At 56.2% G+C, this 12,735-nt stretch overlaps 3 protein-coding genes across 3 annotated transcripts; 1 reads left to right on the top strand and 2 right to left on the bottom strand.

Moving 5' to 3' along the window:
* Window positions 1-1,654: 1,654 nt before the first annotated feature.
* Window positions 1,655-4,029, bottom strand: B0T15DRAFT_528248 (glycoside hydrolase family 30 protein). The gene is made up of 4 exons (XM_062869027.1): window positions 2,915-4,029; window positions 2,778-2,849; window positions 2,498-2,700; window positions 1,655-2,405 (listed from the first exon to the last, which is right to left on the bottom strand). Exons 1-4 carry the CDS (start codon window positions 3,529-3,531, stop codon window positions 1,807-1,809), a joined length of 1,491 nt encoding a protein of 496 aa, XP_062722564.1. The 5' UTR covers window positions 3,532-4,029; the 3' UTR covers window positions 1,655-1,806.
* Window positions 4,030-6,826: 2,797 nt separating this feature from the next.
* On the top strand, window positions 6,827-8,991 carry B0T15DRAFT_528235 (beta-lactamase superfamily domain-containing protein). Its single transcript, XM_062869026.1, has 3 exons — window positions 6,827-7,424; window positions 7,523-8,807; window positions 8,859-8,991. The coding sequence occupies exons 1-2, from the start codon at window positions 7,129-7,131 to the stop codon at window positions 8,544-8,546; spliced, it is 1,320 nt and encodes a 439-aa protein (XP_062722563.1). The 5' UTR covers window positions 6,827-7,128; the 3' UTR covers window positions 8,547-8,807; window positions 8,859-8,991.
* A 607-nt stretch (window positions 8,992-9,598) lies between these two features.
* B0T15DRAFT_152591 (uncharacterized protein) lies at window positions 9,599-12,247 on the bottom strand. Its single transcript, XM_062862019.1, has 2 exons — window positions 11,516-12,247; window positions 9,599-11,445 (listed from the first exon to the last, which is right to left on the bottom strand). Exons 1-2 carry the CDS (start codon window positions 12,068-12,070, stop codon window positions 9,706-9,708), a joined length of 2,295 nt encoding a protein of 764 aa, XP_062722562.1. The 5' UTR covers window positions 12,071-12,247; the 3' UTR covers window positions 9,599-9,705.
* Between the last annotated feature and the right edge of the window lie 488 nt (window positions 12,248-12,735).

The following is a 12,735-nucleotide window of genomic DNA, read 5'->3' as shown; positions in this document are numbered from 1 at the left end:
AGATTGATCGGGGACTTGGGAGAGGAGGATACCTTACTGACTTAGTTTTGATTTATGTGTCAGGCGTTGCTGCCTCGGGAACGGTTGCGGCGTCGATTTCTTCTTCGCGTTTTCTTTTGGCAATGCGGGAGATGGATAGGTACGCTAGGCGGTGGTTTCATAGGGAGGGTAGACGTATAACGGGACCACTGGCTTTATTATTGCACAGTCCTCGCAGATTTGAGGTAACCCAGCGTTGATGCCATGGCATTCTGCAGCATCGCGTTTCGACCCCAGAACTCTCACATTCACAGCCACGGCATTCCCGGAATTCAAAGAAAGAACTACCCCGAAATTGCTCTAACGATATCACTGCATTCTGCGCGTGCCTGCTCCAACAACTTCTTGCGTTTATACTTTCTGATATGCGTCGACAAGTCACCAGCAGTGGAACGACCTCAAGGAGGGCAGGGGTCAAGAGACTGCTAACCTTCGCTACAAGAGAAGGTGGGTGGTACAAGTGTGGTCCCCGTATCGTGGTCGGATGACAAGAGCGCGGCGTCCTGCACGGACGAAGAGGCGTTGTATGGTTTTTGTCGAATGTAAACAATGTCCTTCACAGCCTGTCTGCTCTTGCCCTGCAGACCCTCGAAATGGTTGAGTGACTCTTCTTCTATACCTGACTAGGTCACTTGTTGAGGAGATCCACACCACCTGCGTGGTGTCTGTTGTCTCAGTCGGAACAAGAAAGACGCTTCTGCCGGCCGGCATGTATCTTGGCTATGCCGTGTCCATGTCGTTTCACCTCAGATTCGCAGGACTGCGCCCAGCATGAAGAGATTGGTGTCGTTCGTCCGCTTGCGGTCTCACGTCTGGGTTTCGACTTCCCGAATCTCAGCGATCTGAGATCTCCTGGAGTTCGCGGGCGCTGGGCGATGGGATCTGAAGCTGTGCCTCGGCGCTCTCCTTCATTCAGGGCTCTCGGTCCGCAAAGCAGCTGGTCGCCGGACATCCACAGCTTTTGAAAGCCATGTGACAAGAACGGTGAGAGCTGGGCAGTTTGCTTCTACCACGGCTCAGCATAGTCCATGAAGGGATATGTCATCCGCCTTGCTAGTTTGTAGAGAGAGAGTTGGTTTAAATGCAAGGACACGGCTGGAGTGGGCAGGTCCTTCCCACTCTGGCTCTTTCCAATGCAATTGCCGTACCACGCCAGATTCTGTGATCCGATGGGCTGGTGAGACCTAAAGCGTTTCCAGCGGTTTTCGGGTATCCGGCCCTGGGCTTGAATGGCTTCGGGCGGTTCTAATGTGGTTCCAGGTCAAGGGGGCTTCCGTCCACTTGTTTGAGGAAGGTATGTAAGACTCGTCCTCTCCGCTATCCCACCACAAAAGGTCCAGCCGACTTCACTTGCGTACCTACCTAGCGGACGACCTTCTTAGGCTGGCATAACGGACTGGCCAGGATGAGGACAAAATGCGTGAAATTAAACGGTCTGCCATGGCTCTGCCCCAATTTTCCGTTTGAAAGTGAGAGAAGATAATATATAGTAAGGTAAATAAAGATCAAAGGCAGCACGATGGGCTCTGGCTCCAACCAGCACTGGAACCGCACACACATCAGCACGAAATCCTTCGTTGTGTAGTGGTCCAGCTGCGAGAGATTGTCCAATACTCTCCACATGCGCAACCCTTCTGCGGATTTCGTAGGACCATATGTTCGATTAGCGGTAGCCTCTCTTCTTTCTCCCTATCCAAGGATGTCTGTCCGTCGTATACCGGAACACCTACATAACATGGAACACTTCGCTCCGCAGTCTGACGGTCCTCACTCCCCGGGGTACAACATTATCGTGACCATCGACCTGGACGGCACATCCACACTCGCCGCGCCGTTCGCAAACGACGCCGCCAGCTCGCCAATCTCCCTCGCATTATCCGTCACCCACGCCTTCGCTGAGCCAACACCGCCACCGCCGGTCCCAACTCTCACATTCACAGCCGCGGCATTCGAGCTGATGACCACAACGACAATCGACCCGTCCACATTCCTGAACCCCGCAATCCGCAAATTGCCACCTGCACCCCCCGAGGTACTAGTAGTAGTAGCGACTCGGACGGCGCCGGGCCGCACAAAGCGGCTCCACTGGCCCAGCGCCCACAGCCGCTTGCTCGCCTCGACCTTGTTCCCGCTGCTGATATGCACCATGTGGCTGTTGGTGTTTCCGGCCTGTACGCCGATCCAGTACAGGTAGGCGCTCGCGTTGGCGTTGACGATGGCCGTGTACACGTTGTTGGCCCAGGTCCAGCCTTCGCCCGCGCCGCCCCGCGAGTACCATGAAGATGTCCAGGCGCCGTTCAGGTCGGCCGCCTCGGTCTGCCACACGCGATGTGGGGTTTGCATTGGGCTGGTTGGCGAGGAGGTGTCTGCCAAAGTGAAGGGGGTGGGTGTGTTTGTTTAGTAGTGGTACTACTATTAGTAGTAAGAGTTGTATGGATTGTATAACCACGCGACTTACAGCTGTGTGCTGTGACTATGCCTAGCATGTCGTCGACGCTGCGGAGGGCCGGAAGCATCGAGGCCTGGCTGGACCAACCTTCGGCGTCGCAGCAGGCGATGGCGGGGATCGTCGATAGGTTGGACTTGGCGAGGGTCGGGTGCAGGATGCGGATGAATTCGGCGGCTTGCGAGGCCGAGAAGCGCATGGAGGCGTAGCTCGTTCTGGATCCATGGGAGTTTACCACAGTTAGTGAGGGAAGTGAGAATAGATCCCGGATTATCAAACGGGGTGGGCGTACGTGAGCTCGGGCTCGTTGATGAAGCCTAGGTGAGTGATCGACACGTTGGCCTCCTGATAGAACTGCACATATCTGTAGGGAGGGCGTTACTCAGCTTTCTGGCATCGCTGAAGCAGGTTCTCCCTTTGGGAACATACCTGACCAGGTAGTCCGCGTAGGCCTGCCTCCAGTCTCCGCTTGAGCACCTCGCGCCGCTGAGCCCGCACAGCGTCCCGCCATTGGCATCGTTCCCATTCGTCTTCATGTATCCCGGCGCACTCCAGGCATCCGCATAGATAGCCTTCACGCCATACGTGTGCTGAGCCTCCTGCGACACCCATAGCTGCTTGTTGTCTGAGCCGTCCCATGCGTAGATCAGGGGGTTGTTGGGCGACCCGGGACTCTTGGGAGCAATGGAGACCATGTGGTCGGAGCTCATATCCGGGGACGACCCGATGCCATTGCGTAGGATGGAGAGGCCGGCCCCGTTGGTCGTGCTGAACAGAAGGTCTAAGGCGCGCCGCTGTTCCGTCTCCGGGAGCTTGCTAATCTGTACTGCGCGCTGGAAGGCCTCCGAGGTTCCGAACCCATCGATGGTCTGGTACGTCTTGGAGAGGTCCACTGTGATGGTCGTCCCGGACTGGCGATACTGTATGGCCCGCGCTGCCCCGTTAGTCGCCCGTGAGTGCCGACGGCGAGGGAAGATCGGTCGTCGTACAGCGGCATGAACAGCCGCCGCCGCACAGAGAAGTGTGATGAGGAATGAGGGCAGCATCGCGGATTGCCTAAAGCCGACCCTTCTGCTGCAGTACCAGTGTTTGCGTGGCAGACAATAGATCAAAGTCTTACAGGTCTGCGGGAGACAGTCGACTCAGGGCGTCTCTTGATCGGAGCATTACTGACAGGTTGACAACCGAGTGTCGCTGTCAGGGAAGCGCGTCAGAATACATATGCTACCTGGTAGTCATATACCTAAGGTAGGTAGTCTCCGAGTTCCGAAGAAGCCCCCTCCACCTCTCGTCCCATAAGGTATCCCCTCTTTGTGGGAACTCATTGAAATTGTGCCGCAAGGTGCCCAGCCCGGCAACAATCTGAGTCTCCGTAGTGTCTGTATCGATGTGACTGGACCAAATTCGTAGAAGCCGGCCCTGCAGTCACATACAGGGATTCCCCACGATTTGTCCCAGAATATGGGTAGCGGACAGCGGCTAAATTGTCCGAATCTGCAGCTCAGGGATCGGCACGGGTTGCAGTAGTATAGGAGAGGGCTGTGAGAAGCACGATGTCACGTTCATATATTCTCTGCTCTACGGCCGCCCCTTTGTTCTAAATTCGACCTGATGATTTCGCACCTATCACAAACCGGTAACGTACATGATAAGCGAGCGACGCAGATAAGCGAGCGACGCACTTTCTACCACCCTACAGCAACTATCCTCAATTATAATACAACAACGCTAGCAACCAACTACAATTACATCAGAAATAGATGAATCAGATGATTCTACAGCCTCCTGGCAAGTGCGAGCATTATGGCCAGGCCTGCCGCATACCCCACAGCATCGAACCTTCGTACGAGCCCCCCCTGAACCGCTACCATCCGGCTGCGTTTCCTGCACTGCCTCCCCACCTACGGCGTTCTGATCTAGTAGATCCTTTGCATCTTGCACAGTAAGTGAACCTCCAAGCTGCACACGTGTTTTCTTGGCACGCCGGCGCTTGCTTAGTGCCTTATTGGCCTTGCGAAGCGAAGAGACCTCTGACCGAAGGAGGGCCACCTGGTGCATTACAGCTATTGTACCCTTGGCAAGCTGGTCTACAGCATCCAACATTGAAGTTGGGGAGCTATTTTGATGGTTCGCAATGCGAGTCTTGATGAGCGTTGACTGTGCGTCGGCTTCTTGTGGGTTATGTGGTGTCTGGAAGACCCAGGGTTGCGCAGTGCTGGGCCGTGAGGTTGGGGGTGTTGGCGTACGAAGCTTTATATCTAGCTTAGAAAGCACCCGCTCTGGGTCGTATGGCATAAGGCCAGTCCCTGCAAAGCCACCCTGTACGTTCTTCTCTGTCATAGAAGCAAAGAAGGCTTCTCGGAAGGCACAGAGGAACTCAAGCTTGCTGATGTGGTTGATATGCATGCGCATTAAGCCCTCGATCTGGCGACTGTATGCCTGCTTAAGTGGCCTAAAGCAGCCAATATCGAGAGGCTGGAGCCTATGGGAAGAGTGTGGAGGCATGCAGAGTGTGACGATGTTGTTCTCCTTGCAGTAGAGCTCGAATTCGGTTGAGTGGTGGCTCTCGTGGCCGTCGAGGATCAACAACCGGTATGTGCCTTTTGTTCGAGGTGCCGTATGGTAATCGAAGTGCTTGATCCAATCCAGACCTACTGCATTGGTAGTCCAGCTATTATCGGTGGTTGCAATACGCCAGGTAAGTGGTAGGTTGCACTCCCGGTACCAGTTACTCTGGTGGTACTGTGCGGCTAGGATGATGAACGGAGGGATAACCCAGCCAAGGGCGTTGACTCCCTGGATCACAGTCGCCCACTCCCGATTACTAGGCTGAGCTAGTTTTGCCTTGCCACGCCCATCCGAGGTTGTAACCACCATACCCGCGAAGATAACACCCATTATAAACCCAGTCTCATCAAAGTTGTAGACATCGTCATCGACAATCCCATATTTAGCCCTAGTATTCCACACAAGTGCAAACCACTCGCTGATGACCTGTGGATCCTCGCATTTAGCCCTCTGGTAGTCGTACTTGCGTGTATACCGCGTACGGAGCTCTGGCTGGCGTTTGACAAAGTTGTGAGCCCAGCGTTTGCCGACAGGGGGCGCGTCGCGTTCGCGTAGTAGGTGGTTGGCCATATCTTCCACACCACTTAATCTAGGTGGGAATGCGCGTGTAGATAGCTCAGTTATATACTGAACTATTGACTTCTCTTCTAGATCCGTGAGCTTACGCGAGTTGGCTAGAACATCGCGTCTTGCAGCACGTCCCTTGCGCCGGTGGCGAATCGTTGCTTCTGGAACGTTGTATAGCTTGGCTACCGCCCGGATACTGAGATTCTCGCTCTGTTTGATAGCTTCGAGGGCTAAAAGAAGCCTGGCTTCTTTTGAGGGGCTACGCATGGCTTGTTGCGGTGGTATTTGGTGGAAAAGTTTAGAGGAGGCGCGTCGCACTGAAAGTGCGTCGCTCGCTTATCTGCGTCGCTCGCTTATCATGTACGTTATTGTGGTGAGGTTGTCTTGAGTCGGACATACCATCGCCCGTATAATTTGTATCCCGTAGGTAGTATCCCGGATGAGGACTGAGGATCGAGCCAGGCAGAAGGCCACTCGTCCGATTCATCTCGCCAGCAGGCTCGAACACGTAGCTAAGACAACGCCCTGGGTCGATCCGTTTTACTCGAGGCTTGAAGTTGCACAACTCAGGTTTTAGTTGGTCTTACGGTTTACCGCCGTTCCGCCGAGAAGGCAGCCTGTCGAGGAATGGATCGAGTCGACTCTTGACTGGTACATTGCCGTATGTCGCAGACAGTCGTTTTCCTTAAGCTCCCATCTGCCGATTGCAAAGCGCGTTGTACGGGGCAGTTACCTTCCTCAAGTGTATCCTGGGCAACATTGATTAGGCAAAGATGATTGGCAACAAATTCTCAGGGGCAACAGTTAAATGGGTTTTGTGGGGGGAAATACTGAATGTCAGTAAGAATGATATCGTACTGTGACATAGTTACAAAACAGAATGACTGTAAAGTGAGCGCAATACTTTCGCTATGACCAGAATTCCCGGGAAGTACCTAGCTATAGCGCTAAGATAGAGCATCGTAACGGTGAAATACCGGTATGTTGTTTGGAAATGGCACTCGGACAGCGCGGATATGATAGTAATCGTCGGCCAACTGCAGTTTTCATGCATGTAACTTACCATTCCTCCTGGTAATTCACCGTATATGCGTGGAATCCCTCCCGCGGCGGCTGCTCCCGCCCTAACCCTTAGTTTCGGGGGAACAAATCGGCCCACGGGTAGACCTCCGGACTTTTCACAACCAGACAGTATCGGAAATAAGGGTTAGATCCGTGGAATGTCAGCACTAACATCGGTGTGATCGTGCCTTTGTTGGCTGAGGCAGCGGACACGTACGTACGTGCCTATGAATGTGATGCAGTACGTGGCTTAACTATTGATAGCCTTGTCTGCAGGGTTAAAGCAAGCTGCGGGATTCGTCCGAGCCGAGTCCGAGTTCTTGCGACACGGGGCGGTAACTACTCCTTAGTCCGTACCTGTAGCTGCATTCACTCTCGAGGACTTTACCAGGCGCGCCCCCCCTCAGACTGCGCGCAGGCGGCTTTAAGTTTACTCTCCTCGTATAATGGAGCGGCTTGCAACGAGATTGGGCCGGTTATTTACCTCCAGACCCAAACCGTTACCAACTGCTACCGTTCTGCGGGCTTCTATCTCTGTTTCTAGCGCTGCTACTGCCGCCGCCGCATCCATGGCCGCGTACTCCAGCGTCGTCTCCCGACTGGAGGCTGCAAACGTTCCCGAAGACGCTCACCAAGCCGCCCATCATGTCAAAGGGAGCAACGGGAAAACCGTCAAATTCCGGAACCCCCATCCTTCCGCCGGCGGAGGAGGGGGCTCGCTCGCCATGACGGGCAGGGTATTCTGGTAAGTCAGAAGTTGTTGAGCTTTGCTGCATCGGCTTCATCCCATTTCCCAGATGCCAAAGCCCCAACACCAACTAACATACCACACCACCACACCAGGTCGTTCATCACGGGCGAGATGTCCATGCCCACGCCTGACGAGACCGTCAAGATCCCCGCTGTCAAGCCCAGCTTCCTGGCGGCGCGGTCGGGCTCGACGGCATTGCGGGCGACTTGGCTGGGTCACGCCTGCTACTTTGTCGAATTCCCCAGCGGCCTGCGCGTCCTGTTCGACCCGGTATTCGAGGACCGCTGCGCGCCCGTGCAGTGGCTCGGCCCCAAGCGGTACACGGCACCGGCATGCAGCCTCTCTGAACTACCGGCCGTCGACGCCGTGGTGATCTCTCATTCGCATTATGACCACCTCTCGCACACCAGCGTGCAGGAGCTGGCGAGGCGGAACCCGGAGGTTCAGTTCTTCGTCGGCCTGGGTCTGGAGAAGTGGTTCCGCGCCAGCGGCATCAGCAAGGTGACCGAGATGGACTGGTGGCAGGAGGCCGAGTTGGTTCTACGGAAGGACAAGGCGGCGGGCCGTGATGAGGCCGACGAGGCTGGCGAGGACGCACCCGGCACCATCTCGGCGCGCATCACTTGCCTGCCGTGTCAGCATTCGTCCGGGCGGGGGATCCGGGACCAGGACAGCACGCTGTGGGCGTCGTGGGCGGTCAAGTCGGGCGACAAGTCGGTGTGGTTCGGCGGCGACACGGGGTATCGCAGGGTGCCCAAGATCCCGCCGCACGTGGACGACTACGGGCCCGAGTACGACTCCCTGCCGCGGTGCCCGCAGTTCCGGCAGATCGGCGAGCTGCGTGGGCCGTTCGACCTGGGCCTGATCCCTATCGGCGCGTACAAGCCGCGCTGGCTGTTCAGCTTCATGCACGCAAACCCGTACGACGCCGTCGAGATCTTCAAGGAGACGCGGTGCAAGCATGCCCTTGCTATGCATTGGGGGACGTGGGTGTTGACGAGCGAGGACGTGGAAGAACCGCCCAAGCTGCTCAAGGAGGCGCTGAAGACGAGCGGTCTCCCCGAGACGGGCGTGTTTGACGTCTGCGCCATAGGGGAGACGCGCGAATTCTGAGTTTTGATGTGATGGGTTGCAGTTAACCTTGTAATCCCAGCAATGTTTTTCTTAGACATATGTACATACCATACAATTGTAGATAGAGGCCAACCGTCCGCTCGATTTATGTACAAGTACAATACATACCTACGGATTACAGTTTGGCTGGAGATCATCGGTTCACGACTGCTCACTACATGTGGCCTTAGGAGGTTTGATATTCGAGTTCCGCTTCCCTGGATATCCTCCGTACCGCAAGTCGGTACTCTTCGGCCAGCGCTGTGTGTGGATAAGTACAAGCATTGGGCATGAGTGACTGTGGCTCACCACCTCCTAGGTACGTTGTATTCTGGCATCTTGTTTAAGATGGACGACGGACTCCCTCGACAACGGAGCCAGGGGATAGTCACAACGAGACCGGATGAGTGGCGACGAGGAAACTCCTTATAGAGGTCCAGAGATCGGCTATTGTTATGAACATAACAGCCAGTCTGGCCCTTAAGCTACAGGGAATATTTCCAGATTCATGGTAGTCCGGAACTCGCCGATCCCCGTTGGCGCTCCGCTCTCGGTTCTTCTGCACATTACCTTTGCCTTACAGCCGCAGTAGCCGGCATTTACTCCGGAGTCCGGACTAGCGGGGGTGGGGACTGGTTTCTACTCGCTGCTCGACCGCAAGCAATGGCGTATCCGCCACATTGGATCAGGTTATCCATGTTCCGTTCGGTTGATCATATCATCGCCAAGCCCTAGACCTTACAGTAGAGTCGGCACCAGGCACCCCACTCTCCTGAAGCCGGACCGGCGGCTCCGAGGGCGGGCCCCCGTCGATCTCCCGGCAGCTCCCGCTTGGCCAGCTCCACCCCGTCCCACATGTGCCTGTCTCTCATGACCCACTCCGGAGCAGATCCTCCCAAGCCTCCAGGACTTGACGGAATGGAACAATAAGTTGAACAGAGGCATATGTAGCAGAGTGTACAATGGAGCTGTAAAAGGTCGCTGATCTGTTAACGCTGAGTTTGCTTGGTTTACTTGGTCATGATCTTAACATCGTGAGGACATGCCGTCGTAGGCTCGTAGCCCCGTTAAACGTCCATAGAACCTTCCCGGGTAGCCGAACTCCCAGGCCGTAAGCCGTACCCAGCGGCATCCCGGGATCCTTTCAGCTTCCAAGTCTTCAGCCCAATGCAGCGGCCACATCCCCCGGCGTGAGCACCAGAACCACAAATCCAATTTCCCCCTCCGCATCCTTCAACGGCACCCAGCTGCTCACAAACCGCCTTAGCTTCTTCCCCTGACCACCGTGCAAGACCTGACTGAACAGCTCCGCCCCGCGTTCGAATGTACCACTTGGCCTTGGCTTGCCCTCCCCAGTTTCACTACCGCCACTGCCACCACGACCCCTAGGAAGAGTAGGAGTCTCCGACGGCCGTCGTGTTTCGGTCTTGGGCGAAGGGGGAGGAGGAGTCTCGGACGGTTTACTCGGCCCAGCCTTGGAAGGATTTGAAATAGAAGGGGGTGGAGCAGGAGGTGGCGGAGGAGCAGTCCTCGAAGGCCTCCTCGACGCCGCCCTCCCACCACTGCCACCACCACCACCACCAGCTCCGCTTGCCGTCTCCGCGGGCACCATCACATCCACATGCACACTTTCTCCCGCTGCCAGCTTGGCCATCACACTCTTCCTAAACGAACGGTTCACGCTAGGCGAACCAAGCTGAGTCGACAGGACCTCAAAGATGTCGCGGTTGAGCACGACGTGGGACGCGTCCTGCCGGAGACCGAGCAAAGAGAGCGCGAAGGTGGAGCAGAAGGCTATGGGCAGGCGCGGCGGATCGCGGTCGCGCGTAAGTCGAGGTCCGCGCCGGCTGGGGACGGTCGGCGAGAAGGGCATGACGAAGTGGCGGGAGTAAGGGGTGCTGTACTCGTCTACCCGCTGGGATTGATCTTCCGGGCGGAGGATGGGGATGTGTGGCGAAAAGTAACCAGGGAGCTGCGATGGAGTAGATACCTCGGACGGCGCGGTAGGCGAGGGGGACGATGTGCGGGCAGAGGATGGTTTGCGGCGGAAGCGTCTGAAGAAAGGAAAGCGACGGGAGGTTGGGCTCTCGGTCGGCTGTTCTGTGGACTGCGCAGACTCGGAGGTGCTGGAGGCACGCCGCGGCGGCTGACTGGGAGACGTGGGCGATGCTGGCACCCGGGCCTGGTGGAAGCTGGCGGGAGGCGGGCCAAACTTCATCACGTCCTCCATGTCCTTGTACTCGGGGCCCATGTTCTCCGACACGTTTACCTGCGCGCCGAGGAAATAGCGGACGCTCCCATGCTCCATCAACGGACAGATGAACAAGAAGTTCCAGTAGGGAGTCTGGTCTGGAGTGTAATTAAGTAGTAACTCGGTGAATTCTCGTCCCGCCGCGACGGCCTGGCTGAGCCGGCGAGCCGCCCCAGGATCTGTAGCCACGCCCTGCAGGACCCGGCTGTTTTTGCCCACGAGCTCTTTCCGTTGAAACCCACACATCTCCAAAAGGCCGTCAGAAGCATAGACGATGGGGTTATCGGGCATAAGCGGGTCAGTGAGACAAAAGGCCTCGCCCAGCCCGGGGTAGCGGGTTTTGAATTCCCCAGTCAAGGAGCGGTCCGCCGCTAGCGAGGCTGTCAAGCACTGCGAGAACTGGTACTTGACAAACTCCGGATAGAGGTCCCGGGACAACCGCTCCTCTACCGTCGACTTCGCATCCTGATAGAGCTTGTCGAGAGCCGGCAGCGCTGATCTAACGCAGTACTTCGTATTTGACCTTAGCGTGTTTGAGACTTCCGGCGGAAGCTCAAGCGGTGATGTCGCTGTCGTGCTGGTGAAATGAGACGAGATGTAGCTCATCGAAGACATCATATTCCCGAGCTCACGTGTGTACTCTTCCACCTGTGGCAATATCATCAAAATCTGAGTCCGTCGTGTGAGTAGATCACGCAGCCATGAGATCGGAGCTAACCTTTAGCACGAAGTCCATGTCCGCCCCTGAGTGTCTGGTTTCCGCGAACCTGCGAATTCGCTGCCCCGTCTCCGTGCTCGAAAACGCCATTTTAACCCAGGAGTTTGCAAAGAAGTCTGGGATAACCTTGCCTTGGGCCACAAATCCCTGAAGTTCTGTACTGGGTTTGTGACCCAAGCAGAATCTGAAGTCTTCGACGCTGTCATTATCGTCAAGGTTCACCGCGGCTGGACCGGGTCGACTCGGAAACGAGCCCTCAGGTTTGTAGCTGGCGTGTTGACGAAAGACGGCCTGATTCCCATGAAGTGCTAAGCCGGAATCGCTTCTTAACCGACTATGTGACTTCATGCGATGAAGGTGCGGCTGCTGGACAGCTTGGGCGGACGGAGGCGGTGACAATGCCGTTACGATTGGGTTCGACTGACGGTCGAATCGCTCAACCGGAGCTAGGACAACCTTAGGTCTCTTGCCCTCAGCCTTGCTGGATTCGCCCTTGGGCGTTGGCGTTGTTGGTAAAGACTCTTCGCCTTCCGACTCGGCGGACGCCATCATCATGATTTCAGGGTGGAAAACGAGCAATGCGTTAGAGATTCGTAAGACAGCTGCTGGGTTATGCACCAGAGCTCGAACAGTCAAAGAGGGCCAGAAATGCGAGGGCCATGTTGAGGCGGTTGAAGCGTTTGTCGAGTTTCGGATGCTAGGCGGAGGCACGCATAGTGTAAGGGTCTGGTGTGGGCAGTTAACGGAGATGCACGCTAGCCGATGCCCTGGGGAGGCAATGACACTGAGTCAGGATGTCACGATCCAGCGGCCAGTTCCGTTTGGGATCGGCCGGTCGCGAACCCGACCGGGTGGAGAAGGCGACGGGATCCGAGACCTCCCGTGTGGACCGGGGGGATCGCAATCACGCTACCTAGGGGGCCTACGACGCCCCGTAGCAAACGCGAAGCCTTTGGTCTGAGAAGGAGAATGACTGGAACCGGTAATGACCACCAGAATGGATTGATGGATTGATGTAACTAGGCTCCAGGCCCTAAAGTAAAAACTGTGATGTGCTATAAGTGCCTTGAAGAGGAAGAATTGCCTAGCGCCGGAGAATCCCACGAGACCCGGTTTGATACTGCACCAACACATAACGCGCCTTCCCACGGCGCCGACGGAGCAGTCTGTACCTGCGGGATCGACTTCGTCACCTCCTAGACGCCGAGTATGAATGCCTC

The sequence above is a fragment of the Chaetomium strumarium genome (genome assembly GCF_033439665.1).
Source record: "Chaetomium strumarium strain CBS 333.67 chromosome Unknown B0T15scaffold_3, whole genome shotgun sequence".
Taxonomy (NCBI): Eukaryota; Fungi; Ascomycota; class Sordariomycetes; order Sordariales; family Chaetomiaceae; genus Chaetomium; species Chaetomium strumarium.
The sequence above is the reverse complement of the archived record's forward strand: the minus strand, read 5'-3'. Positions and strand labels throughout refer to the sequence as shown.